This window comes from Pituophis catenifer, unplaced genomic scaffold (genome assembly GCF_029215685.1).
Source record: "Pituophis catenifer annectens isolate HBS135680 unplaced genomic scaffold, rPitCat1.0.hap2 SCAF_8, whole genome shotgun sequence".
In the NCBI taxonomy this organism is placed as follows: domain Eukaryota; kingdom Metazoa; phylum Chordata; class Lepidosauria; order Squamata; family Colubridae; genus Pituophis; species Pituophis catenifer.
This window is the reverse complement of record NW_027256888.1, coordinates 78,846,497-78,859,832: the sequence shown is the minus strand read 5'-3', so window position 1 is coordinate 78,859,832 and position 13,336 is coordinate 78,846,497. Positions and strand designations below refer to the sequence as shown.

Below are 13,336 nucleotides of genomic sequence, written 5' to 3'. Positions count from 1 at the left end.
TTGTTTAGCCCCATTTCTTGCTGCGGTTCTTAAGTGAATCACTGCAGTTAGTTAAGTTAGTCACACGGTTATTAAATGAATCTGGCTTCCACCTTTGACTTTGCTTGTCAGAAGGTCACAAAAGTTGAAGAAGGAGGAGGAGGAGTAAAAGAGGGGGAGGAGGGGGAGAAGAAAAGGAGGAGGAGGAGGAGAAGGGGAGGGAGGGAGAGTAGAGGAGGAGAAGAAGGAGAGGGAGGGGAAGGGGAGGAGGAGGAGAAGCAGGAGAAGGTGGGGAAGAGGAGGAGGAGAGGGGGAGGGACAGGGAAGAGAAGAAGAGGAGGAGGAGGGGTTGGAGGGGGAAGAGGAGGAGAAGAAGGAGAGGGAGTGGGAGAAGAAGAAAAGGAGGAGGAAAGGAGGGAGGGGAAGGGGAGGAGGAGGAGAATCAGGAAAAGGCGGGGAAGGAGAAGAAGAAGAAGAAGAGGAAGGAGGAGAAGGAGGAGAAGAAGAAGAAGAAGAAGAAGAAGAAGAAGAAGAAGAAGAAGAAGAAGAAGAAGAAGAAGAAGAAGAAGAAGAAGAAGAAGAAGAAGAAGAGGAGGAGGAGGAGGAGGAGGAGGAGGAGGAGGAGGAGGAGGAGGAGGAGGAGGAGGAGGAGGAGAAGAGGAAGAAGATGATGCTCCCGGCCATAGTTTCCGTGTCTCATGATCTGTAGTTTGCTGTAGTTGTGCATTAGAAATAGGTCCCCACCGTTGAGATCCATTTATACCCAGGACTGAAGTAGAGACTTCCCACTGTGGTTAATTCTTATTTTTTACCACTGCAAGTCTATATTATTCTGGCAAACTCTACACAACTGCATTTTTCCCCTTTGAGGAAAAAGAATCAGGGCTAAATAAGGTAGTTTCCTCACCCTCATGTTTTATGTGTACACAATGATACGTCTACAAATCATATTTAAAGTGAATATAATTAGAATTATCTGTTAAAGGCAAGTTATTATTATATACTGCTAACTGAGGTGGAACAATCTCTATTTCTTCCTCAAAGTCTTGTTCTTTAGATAACTCACAAACTGAAATTTTAAGGCATGTTTAATTATCTTTTATGATTGCATTTTGCCTAGGTTTTTTCCCCCTCCAGTTATCATAAATTAAATATCTCCTTATATTAGAAGGGAATCCCTTGCATGCGAAATGAGTTGCGATTCCATTTTTAAATTTTATTGTTTAAAAATTACATTGGCTGAGGCAATTAAATCATCCCATTGAAGAAATGAATCTTTTTCCATGCAAATGTATATATATTGCCCTGTGCTCTTTTTATTTATTTATATTTTCCACACACACACACTGCGGCTAGAATAGCCGAGCAATTTTGAGGCATTCATATCTCATTTCAAAAGGGAAAATATATTTCTAGTGAAACAGCTGTCTATAGCTTTTGATATGTTTGTTATCTATTATGAGGAGAAAAATAGCATTGGTAGGTTGCATTAAAATTCAGAATTGGTTAAATACACAATTAATTTTGCCTCGGAGTCCCAGTAGTTTTCTTCCTAATAATTGAAAAAATGCAAATGAGTGTAACTAAGCTGTGGATTGACCAGTTATATTACCTCGCAATCTATCTTAATGAATTAAATGTGCATTATGTCCAGATAAGTAAATTATTTTAAATGTGATTAAGTGGATTAAGTTTTTTTGTTTTGTTTTTAATGAAAAGATTCCACCACCACCTTCCAAAATTCAAAGATTTCGTGTTCATGGTTATATTCTAAACAGAGTTAAGAGTAGTGCTTGACTTACAATAGTTTGTTTAGTGACGGTTCGAAGTTACAATGGCACTGAAAAAGTGACTTATGACTGTTTTTCGCATTTATGACCATTGTAGCCTCTCTGTGGTCATGTGATCAAAATTCAGATGCTTGGCAATGAATTCATATTTATGACAGTTGCAGAGTTCTGGTGTCAAGCAAAGGCACTGGGAAACCAAATTCGCTTAACAACCATGTTACTATCATAACAACCGCAGTGATTCCCTTAACAACTATGGCAAGAAAGGTTGTAAAATGGGGCAAAACTCACTTAACAAATGTCTCACTTAACAACAGAAATTTTGTGCTCAATTCTGGTCATAAATTGAGAACTACCTGTATTTTATTATGTGATTTTGATGAAAGGAACAGTATTTTTCCAATATATATGTACTGTATGTTGTATAACATAGAGGACAGTGGTGGGTTTCAAAAATTTTTACTACCGATTCTGTGGGCGTGGCATTGCTTGGTGGGTGTGGCTTGGTGGGTGTGGCAGGGGAAGGTTACTGCAAAATCCCCATTTCCTCCTGATCAGCTGGGACTTGGGAGGCAGAGAATAGATGGGAGAGGGGCCAGTCAGAATTTTTACTAAATTATTCAAAATTTCCGCTACTGGTTCTCTGGATCTTTCTCTTTGATATATCAAGTAGTGTTTTATTATTCAATTCATTCATTATATTTATATTCCGCTTGCTTCCATGAACTGAAGGATCTCTTGATCCTCTATTTTTTCCCCACAGTAATAAACCTGTGAGATAGGTGGAGCTGTAAGAAAACGGTCATATGATCTATATTATCATATCGAAACATAGGGAGAATGTTTGCAGAAATTGGGTATGTCTAGTTTAATGAAAAGAAGAAGGACTAGGGGTGACACGATAGGAGCCTTCCAATATCTCAAGGGCTGCCACAAAGAAGAAGAGGGAGTCAAGCTATTCTCCAAAGCACCTGAGGGCAGGACAAGAAGCAACCGATGGAAGCTAATCAAGGAGAGAAGCAACCTAGAACTGAGGAGAAGTTTTCTGACAGTGAGAACAATTAATCAATGGAATGACTTGCCTCCAGAAGTTGTAGGTACTCCATCACTAGAGGTTTTCAAGAAGAGGCTGGACAGCTGTTTGCCTGAGATGGTATAGGGTCTACTGATTGAACAAGGAATTGGACTAGAAGACTTCCAAGATCCCTCCCAACTCTGTTATTCTGTTACTTATTGTGTTATTCTGATCAGTTATCAATTATTGCATCCAAAACGTCAACTGAACAGGAAGTCCTAAGTGTGAGTCACATCTTTGATATGAACTTATGAGTTCTCCTAAGGAATTCTCTTATTTTGTCGAAGTCAACATCCAGTCCGTTGTAAAGAATACAGATAATCCTCTAATGACAACCATTCATTTAGTGGCAGTTTGAAGTTGCAACAACAATGATTTAGGACCCTGTTGCTATTTTTCACACTTATGACTGTTTCAGCATCCCCATGTTCACATGATCAAAATCCGGATGCTTGGCAACTGGTTCATATATCTGTATATGCAGAGATTCACTTAATAACTATGGCAAGAAAGGTCGCAAAATGGAACAAAACTCACTTAACAACTGTCTTGCTTAACAATGGAAATTTGGGCCAAAAATTGTGGTCGTACGTCGACGACTACCTGTAATGACCTTTTTATAATATTATTGTCATCATTGAAATTGTAATTATTATGTATTGTGATAATTTATGGCCATCAAACAACAACATCTGCCAATCTCAGGTCCTTGGGAAGGTAGACAAAAATGCGAAACCCAGTCTAAACATTTGGGGGGCTGCGACAAACCATAATAAATAATAATAATAATAATAATAATAATAATAATAATAATAATAATGATGATGATGATGATGATGATGATGATGATGATGATGATGATGATGATAGTGATAGGCACCTTGCTATAACCCCAAAACATCTGGAGCACAATTTGAACACCATGGTCATTGACAAATTCACCATCGGTCAATTGCGAAAGGCAGCTTTGCTTGGAGAAGCTTACATCCTGCGACGATCCCTCTTAACATCCTCAATCAACCACACCTGCCTATCTCAGGTCCTTGGACGGACACGATAGGTGGAGAAAAATGTCAACTCCAGTTCTGAACATCTGGACGGTGCAACCCAACCGTAATATTCCACTGCGCTGCCGATTGTAAGAATATGCTTACAGTAAGATGACATCATAGTTATAAGCAACACCAAAGAGTATGAAAAAAGAAACAAAAAAACTTTGAGAATTCCATGCTCCCTGCAGGAATCCAGATTAAAGCACCCTCAGCAGATGGCTGCTCACCCTTACCCTGTGAAGGAGATGTAATTGTTTGGGATGTCAGGCTGTGCTGATTACTAGGATGTTTTCCCAAAGGACGGTGCCTGTCTGAAATTCAAGAGCACTGTTTCACGTTTTGCATTCTGCTCTTAATATGGGAGACGCCTTGACCTTCTTGCTTTCAAGTTGGGCTATGCAAATCCTTCCAAATAATGGTATATGTGCTTTGGGATAGCAATAGCAAAAGCACTTAGACTTATGTACCACTTCACAGTGCTTTTACAGCCCTCTCTAAGCGGTTTATAGTCAGCCTCTTGCCCCCAACAATTTGGGGTTCTCATTTTACCCACCTCGGAGGGATAGAAGGCTGAGTCAACCTTGAGCCTGGTGGGATTTGAACTGCCAAATTTGCAGGCAGCCGGTAGTCAGCAGAAGTGGCCTGCAGGACTGTACACTAATCACTGCGCTCACCGAGGATATGCAGGAATCACCGAGGATATGCAGGAATACTTAAAAGGGTGCTTCTTCTCAAAATTTTCCAAGCTCATGGAATTCCTTGGGAAGCTCGATCCAGCTGTCTCCATTTACAGAGCTCTCCTTTCAAAGCTTTTTTTTTTAAAAAAAAACAACATTTTCTTTATTTTTTTAATGGTATCCCGCCTTTATTATCTCTACAAATAACTCAAGGCAGAAAACACATCCAACAGACTTTCTTCCTCCTATTATCCCCACAACAACCATCCTGTGAGGTGAATTGGGCTGAAGGAGAAGGACTGGCTCAAAATCACCCAGCTGGCTTTCATCGCTAAAGCAGGACTAGAACTCACCATCTCCTGATGATGGGCGCCAAGTCACCCAGATGGCTTTCATGCCTTAGGTGGAACTAGAACTCACCATCTCCCGGTGATTGGTCCAAAGTCATCCAGATGGCTTTTGTGCCTAAGGTGGATCTAGAACTCACCATCTCCTGCTTTATAGGCCATCACCTTAACTATCCATAGCAGTGTTGGCGAACCTTTTCAGCACCGAGTGCTGAAACGTGCACACACGGGAGCTCCGGAAACTGGAAAAGCACGCATGGGAGCGCTGAGAAGCTGAGTTCCTGGTTTCCGGCATGTGCATGCATGCCAGTCACCTGATCTTTTGGTTTCCAGCATGCATGCGTGCACGAAGACCCGCTGGCCGGGTCACATGCGCACACCGGAAACTGGAAGCTCAGCTTCCCGGCGCACACATGCAGACCAGGGAGCTGCTCTTCCAGTTTCTGGCATTCCTGCCAGTGGTGGGTTTCAAAAATTTTTACTACCGGTTCTGTGGGTGTGGCTTGGTGGGCATGGCATGGCTTGGTGGGCGTGGCTTCGTAGGTTTGGCAGGGGAAGGATACTATAAAATCTCCATTCCCTCTCCACTGCAGGGGAAGGTTACTGCAAAATCTCCATTTCCTCCCAATCAACTGGGACTTGGGAGGCAGAGAATAGATGGGGGCGGGGCCAGTCAGAATTTTTACTACCGGTTCTCCAAACTACTCAAAATTTCCGCTACCGGTTCTCCAGAGGAGGGGGTTGGACTAGTCGACCTCCAAGGTCCCTTTCAACTCTATGACTGTTACTGAGTCGGGATGTTGTCACTGTTAGGCTGACTGAATGTACAGTATATATTGGACTTGGTTCTTTTTTCTTTTTCCAAAGTGAAAAGATGGAAGATAAATGCCTTTTTTTTGGTGGGGAAAGCAAAAGTGACCTTGAATCTGGAGATTAAAAATTAATTACCAGTTGAAAAATACATGCCAATGAATTATTTTTAACAAAGTAGCTGAGGTTTTCATGATGCTTGGCATTCTAAGTGAACAAGATAGCTCAGGAGCTTAGTTTGCATGTGACAGTAAAGCAATATAAAGAGGGTTTTTGTTAGAAAATGTTAATATAGTGTAGGAATACCTCGTTGCCCTCTTCTTGACTTGTGTAGACCAAATCAAAAGCATTTCTGAAGGAGGCTGGGAGCTGCAGGCAAATCTCTGATTGCTCTACGACGATCTAGGACCATCTGGCACGCGTGCCACAGGTGGCACAAAGAGGCCTCTCTGCGGGCACGCCAGGCGTCGCCCCAGCCCAGCTCCACGGCAGGAACGCTGCCAAGATGTAATCATTAGCTAGTAAGATGTTTTTACTTTCTTTATAATAAAATGTGTTTATTAGAATATATCTCGGGTTTTATTTTCTTTAAAAAGTATACTCCAAGGGAAAAGCCACGATCCATTCTCTAATCAAGGTGCAATTACCCAAAAGCAGAATGGGATTAATTGCCACCCTGACAGGGACAGTGCAACCGTCCTAAATACATGCCAGTTGCCAAGCAACCGAATTTTAATCACGTGACTATGGGGACGCTGCAAGGGTCATAAGTCACTTTTTTTTCAGTGCCACTGTAACTTCGAACGGTCACTAAATGAATGATTGTAAGTCGAGGCAACCTATAAATACAGGATGTAGTTAAAACAAAACAGTAACCATATTAAAAGCCATTCAACATTGGGAGCTTCATTCATTATCAGTTCTGGACTGCTTCACCACCTTGACAATACAGGCAGTCCTCGACTTACGATCACAACTGAGCCCCAAATTTCAGCGAGACATTTGTTAAGGGGGTTTTGCCCCATTTTACAATCTTTCTTGCCACAGCTGATAAGTGAATCACTGCAGTTGGTATGTTAGGAACCCGGTGGCTTCCCCATCGACTTTGCTAGTCGGAAGGTCGCAAAAGGGGATCACATGACCATGGGACACAGCAAAGGTCATAAGTATGAGTCAGTTGCCAAGCATCTGAATTTCGATCCCACGATCATGGCGATACTGCGAAAGTAATAACTCTTAAAAACGGTCATAAGTCACATTTTGCAGGGCCGTTGTAACATATATAAATGGATGTGTGTGAGAGAGTATGTTCCAGCATAACTCTGGAACGCCTTGAGCAATTTCAACCAAACTTGGTACACAGATGACTTACTCTTTGGAAAGAAATGCTGTGGGGGTAAGACACCTCTAACACTCGTTGGGGTATGTGTTCTGTTAAGATACAGCCTGTTGTACCTTAAAATGGCTTCTACTGTACAGCACAGTGGAGTTGCCATAGTAACAGAAGGGGGGAGATAGAGAGGTTGAGAGAGAGACACACAGAGATACATAGAGATACATAGAACAACAAAACCTTGTTGTTCCGCCAGGCTGGGCTATCAATGTAAAGATTTTAATTGGTTTTAAATGGGATTTTAAATTTGGGGTTTTATAAATTGGGCCTATCATTTAATAATTTTAATTATTTTTAAATTTTGTCTGTCTTTGTGTTTTTAATTAGGCTGTACACCGCCCTGAGTCCTTCGGGAGAAGGGCGGTATAGAAATAAAATTAATAAATAAATAATAAATAAATAAATAGAGGTGGCAGAGAGAGAGACACACAGAGAGAGGAGGGGGAGAGACACATACACAGAAAGAGATACAGAGAAGAGGGGACAGAGAGACAGAGATACAAAGAGAGAGTGGAGATAGGGGGCGGAGAGACACACAAATAGATACAGAGAAGAGAGGAAGAGAGAGACAGGCAGAGATACAAAGAGAGGGGGAGATAGAGGGGGGAAAGACACAGAGAGAGATACAGAGGGGGGGGAGAAAGAGACAGATACAGAGACGGGGGAGAGACAGACACACACACAGAGATACAGAATGGGGGGAGAGAGGGGGAGAGAGACACACAGAGAGAGAGAGATACAGAGAGGGGGGAGAGAGGAGAGAGAGAGAGATACACACAGAGAGGGGGAACCGGTGATAAATAAATATCCGGGCAACGCCAGGTTATCAGCTAGTACGATATAAAAACCTGTCTTCTCACTCCGGTTATATCGGCACAATAACAGTTCCATGACCATAAATGTCCAATTGTCAGGCAGAATGACATGCCTCATGTAAAACCCAATACATTTTTTTTTTTTTTAATATTGGAAAAAGGGCTACTGAGAATACTCTTTATTAGACAATAATATCTCAAAAACTCCTAAATGAATGTCTGGCTCCAGACCTTGTAAAATCTTGGGTATAAAAATCCCAATTGTACATGTTGCTCTGTTCACTCGGAACAGTTTTGTATCAAGCTCTAGTAGTGCTTTGATTTCTCACTTTCTCGATAATTTTTGCTATTTTTTTTTTAAATTGTAGCAATAGCGATAGCGCTTGGACTTATGTACCGCTTCACAGTGCTTTAAAGCTCTCTCTAAGCAATTTACAGAGTAAGCATATTGCCCCCCAACAATCCGGGTCCTCATTTTAATGGCCTCGGAAGGATGGAAGTTTGAGTCAACCTTGAGCCGTTGAGGATCAAACTCCCGGCAGTGGGCAGACTTAGCCTGCAATGCTGCCTTCTAACCACTGCGCCACCACAGCTCATCAAACTGTAGTATAGTTAGTCCTCGACTTACGTCCACAATTGAGCCTCAAATTTATGCTGCTAAGTGAACAATTTGTTAAGGGGGGTTTTGCCCCATTTTACGACTTTTCTTGCCACCGTTGTTAAGTGAATTGCCGCAGTTGTTAAGTTAGTAGCACGGTTGTTAAGGGAATCTGGCTTCCCCCTTGACTTTGCTTGTCAGATGGTCGCAAAAGCGGATCCCATGACCCTGGGACACTGCAAACCGTCATAAATACGTTGCCAAGCATCCGAATTTTGACCGTTTGAGCACGGCGGTTGCTACAGCAGTCGTAAGTGTGAAAAAAGTTCCTTTTCTCAGCGCCGTTGTAACTTCGAACAGTCCCTAAACGAATTGTAAGTTGAGAACTCTGCATATTTAACACAAGAGCAGCTTCAGCCTGTAGATAATTTTTTTTTTTAACGCGCAATATTTCTCCTTGGCAATGTTATTAGCTTGCCTCCACAATCGGCGCGGCCTTTTTGAACTCTTTCCGACGCTAATCCTCCCATCTTTTCTGCTCTTTTTTTTTCCAGCTGGACAGTGCCACGTCCCTCATCCAAGCTGCTAAAAACCTGATGAACGCCGTGGTGCTGACCGTCAAAGCCTCCTACGTGGCTTCAACCAAATATCAGAAAGTCTACGGCACCGCCGCCGTCAACTCGCCGGTGGTCTCCTGGAAAATGAAAGCTCCGGAAAAGAAACCGTTAGTCAAGAGGGAAAAGCCGGAGGAATATCAGACCAGGGTGCGAAGAGGTTCCCAAAAGAAACACATTTCGCCCGTACAGGCTCTCAGCGAATTCAAAGCGATGGATTCCTTCTAAGGCTTCACCACGAGAGTTTTTTTTTTTTTTTCTCAATGGCCTTCCATGTTTTTGTATGCGTACCTGCCAACTTGTATGTGTCTGGCAAAGGGAGGGGGTGTTGGGGGGCAGAACCAGGATAATAAAGCAGTGTCAATTTTGCATGCAACCGAGACTCGATTAAGCCATCATGCAGTATTCCTTCCCCGCCCCCCCCCCCCAAAAAAAAGACATACAGGCGTTTCATGTTGACTAGCGGCCTGTCTCACCGGTCTCTTTCCTAAAGGAGCAAAAAAACAAAACAAAACAAAACAAAACAAAAAGGCTTTATTATACTTTATTTATTTTTTAAAGAAAGCTTTCTTTTTTTTTGTAAAGGGGAAAAAAATTGCATTGTAAGACCGGGATAGGGAAGGAGAGATCGGGATGGCGAGTGCGGGGTCCTTGGTGCTCTCCGAGCTTAGTTGTTTTCTTGCAGACGTTTCGTTACCAATCTAGGTAACGTCATCCGTGCTAGATGGAGTAGGGTTGACTATTTATATACGAGTTGTTTGCCCTGTCAATGTTGGTCTTGGCGGTTCCTTGATTGAGCTGTTATTTCAGGTTAGCTTGTTTGTTTGAATCAGGGGTAGGCTTCAGATCCTTTAGCAATGGGTTCGTTGCCCTGTTGCTGGCTGGGTGTGGCCATGGTGGGTGTGGCCTAGTTGGCCACCTGCACCAAGGTGGGGGGGGGCATTTTTGCCCTCCCTAGACTCCGGAGGCTTTCTTCGAGCCTCCGGGAGGACAAAAACTCCTTCCCCTGGGGTCCGGAAGCCCTCCGGAGGCCGGAAACAGGACCGTTTCCGGACTTAGAGAACTTCCAGGAGGCCCGTTTTTTGCCCTCCCTAGGCTCCAGAGGCTTTCCTCGAGCCTCCAGGAGAGTGAAAACAGCTTCCCCCAGGGTTGGGAGACCCTCCAGAGGCCAGAAACAGGCCCGTTTCCGGACTTCCGGAACCTCTGTTGGGCCTGTTTTTTGCCCTCCCAGACCCTCCGCGCGGCCCCTGCACTTACCTGGAATGATGAACGGGCCACGTGGAGAGTCTTGGGAGGGGCGGGGTGGGCGTGGCCAGCCAGGGGTGGCATTTGTGGGTTCGCTGAACTCTGGCGATCCTTGGCTGGAGGATCGCCCGAACCCTGCCAAACCCACAGGAGCCCACCCCTGTTTTGAATTGGTAGGAAGTATCACCAAGGCCACACCCATCGACCCTGATAGGGCAAGCCTTGCCCTATCAGGGTCGGTGGGTGTGGCCTTGGTGGCACTTGGTAGTACTTAAATATACCATGATGGTACTTACATATAAACAGAGAGCAAACCCTACCACTGATGATGTTACCTAATTGGGTCACGAAACGTCTGCAGGACAACAACCGAGCTCGGAGAGAACCCAAGGACCCCCACAGCTCAACCCCGAGCATCAAATATTCTCTTCTCTAGGGCAGGAAGAGCTTGTCCATGCCCGGAACGTGGAGGTTGGCAGGAACATTTGCAGATGGGAAATCTTGAAAGTGCAGTGTGTGGGGGGGGTCCATAACAGCTTGTGTTGCTTTTGTAATCTAGCCAATGTGCTTGACTGTGTGGCCTGAATAACGGAACGATTTAATTTTGAGCCCTCTTCATTTACGGTATGTGAATTTTTAACCCAGACGGTGATTTTAAAAAAAACAACAACAAAACAAAACACGGAATGAATGCTTCCTTTTTAACTCCCTTCCCCCCCCCTTTTTTTTTTATTTCCAATAGTGTTACGGCAACGAATCCTCCTCTAATTTCAGCCATTGCCTTCTCCCTTCTTTCCCCCCCCGCCCGCCCGCCCACCCCTCTCTTTCAATCAAACTCGTTTTTCTTTTTCAAACTTGAGTTTCTTCTGGTGAAGTATGAAGCACAACATGGTGGTTGACATTGCCTTTTGTATTATTATAATTATAGCGAATTAATATTATTAGACATAGAGCCGGTGGTAGAATGTGTAAAAAAAAGACATGGGAGCTGAGATCATGTCGGAATTTAGAAACAAATATGTAGGTGTAGCTTTGGATTACGGCAAGGTAGTCCAATAGACCATCATAACCGCTAACTCAATAAACTTATTTAACCTTGGCGTTCTTTGTACGGCTCATTTGTTCAACATAAACATTGACTCCCTCGTCCTCCAGACTCCGGCGGAAAGCAAACTTAGACTGGAGCACTTGTTGACAGAAGATTTCCACCGACGGTACTCGGTGGAATTTCAACCGCGACTTCCAGTCTTCTCCCGTTTTCTACAGGTAGTCCTCGGCTTACAACCGTTCATTTAGTGACTGTTTGAAGTGACAACGATACTGGGGGGGGAAGTGACTTCGGGCTGGTTTTTCACAGTTATGACTGTCGCGGCATCCCCATACTCATGTGATTAAAATTCAGACTCTTGGCAACTGACTCATGTCAGTATTTGGAACGTAACATAATTCTTTTTATTTCCAAGGTTTTTTTTTCCTCTTCTTGGCTAGGAATAAACAAAATCAAGATCTCCGAATAAATGATTGCTTTCAAAAGTGACAGTAAGTCAGTAATTCTGCAACTCTGAAAGTCAAAAGCAGCGAACAATCACGCATGGTAAATTATTCATTTCATCAAGGAAATGTGCTTTTTCTTACAACCAGCTCCGCTTTAATAGTATATAATTCTTTTTTCAGGAGAAGGTAAAACGCTTTAAATAGCAGACCATCCAGTGGGTATCGTGAGGGAATATTGTTGTGTAATTATACAAGAATAAGAAATAGTTTCTTAAAATATTCCTAAATACCCTTACACGTTTTTCTTTCTTTTTTTTTTTTTTAATGCTCCCAATATCAGAGTTGAAATGAGCAGGACGTCAGTGATGCCTTGATTTTTCTATATTTTTATAAAGTCATTAATTCCCAAACCAACAACAGGATTTTAATGAGCTGCCTCCTGGATTCCTGATTTATAGTACATCAAAACCGTTTTGGGGGTCTCTGCGTTTGAACTTCCCATAGTCATAAAACGGAAATAGGGAACATTTCTCTTAGATTCCTTCCCCTTATTTTGTGGTGTGTCAAATGGCAAACTCTTTGAGGCAAACACAAGCCCCAAATACAGAAATTCAAGAGGGTTTATTTATTTATTGGTTCGATTTCTATGCCGCCCTGCTCCGGAGACTCAGGGCGGCTTACAATGCGTTAAGCAATAGCCTTCATATTTTTGTATATATCTGCTTAGTAGGACTTTAATCCTCCCCAGGCGGTGATCTTTTTTATACAAAGTCAGCTTATTGCCCCTACAAACCGGGTCCTCATTTTACCTACCTCGGAAGGATGGAAGGCTGAGTCAACCTTGAGCCTGGTGAGATTTGAACTTGCAGTAATTGCAGGCAGCTGGTGTTACTTAACAGCACTTTAGTCTGCTGTGCCACCAGCAGGATTGTTGTGTTTTTGTTTTTTTTTCCCTCCTGATCTCAAACTTCCAACTGTAGCTTTGACCAAGCTTTCATCTTGGCAAATGAAAAAGTTCAGAGCTTTTGCTGAGGTAAATATATATATATATTTATTTTTGGGCTGTCTTTTTGAAGAAAGCAGCTTTTTTCGGGGCATGTTTTGAAAGTCTTGGGATACATAAAATGGCTGATATAACAGTATACAATTCTTATATAATAGTGTATATATTATATACCAGTGATGGCGAATCTTTTCGGCACTGAGGGCTGAAAAGGAAGCACGCACCAGTGGTGGGTTTCAAAAATTTTTACTACTGGTTCTGTGAGCATGGCAGAGGAAGGATACTGCAAAATCTCCATTCCCACCCCACTCCAGGGGAAGGATACTGCAAAATCTCCATTCCCACTCCAGGGGAAGGATACTGCAAAATCTCCATTCCTACCCCAATCCAGGGGAAGGTTACTGCAAAATCCCCATTTCTTCCCGATCTCGCTGGGACTTGGGA

General features: G+C 43.0%; 1 protein-coding gene across 1 annotated transcript in view; it reads left to right on the top strand.

Annotated features, from left to right (window-relative positions):
• The window catches only part of CTNNA2 (catenin alpha 2), a 613,234-nt gene extending 603,846 nt beyond the window's left edge, over positions 1–9,388 (top strand). The window contains exon 19 of the mRNA XM_070948152.1: positions 9,091–9,388. Within this exon, the coding sequence (XP_070804253.1) occupies positions 9,091–9,378 (288 nt within the window). The 3' untranslated portion in view covers positions 9,379–9,388. The remainder of the gene's footprint in view (positions 1–9,090) is intronic.
• Positions 9,389–13,336: the final 3,948 nt, after the last annotated feature.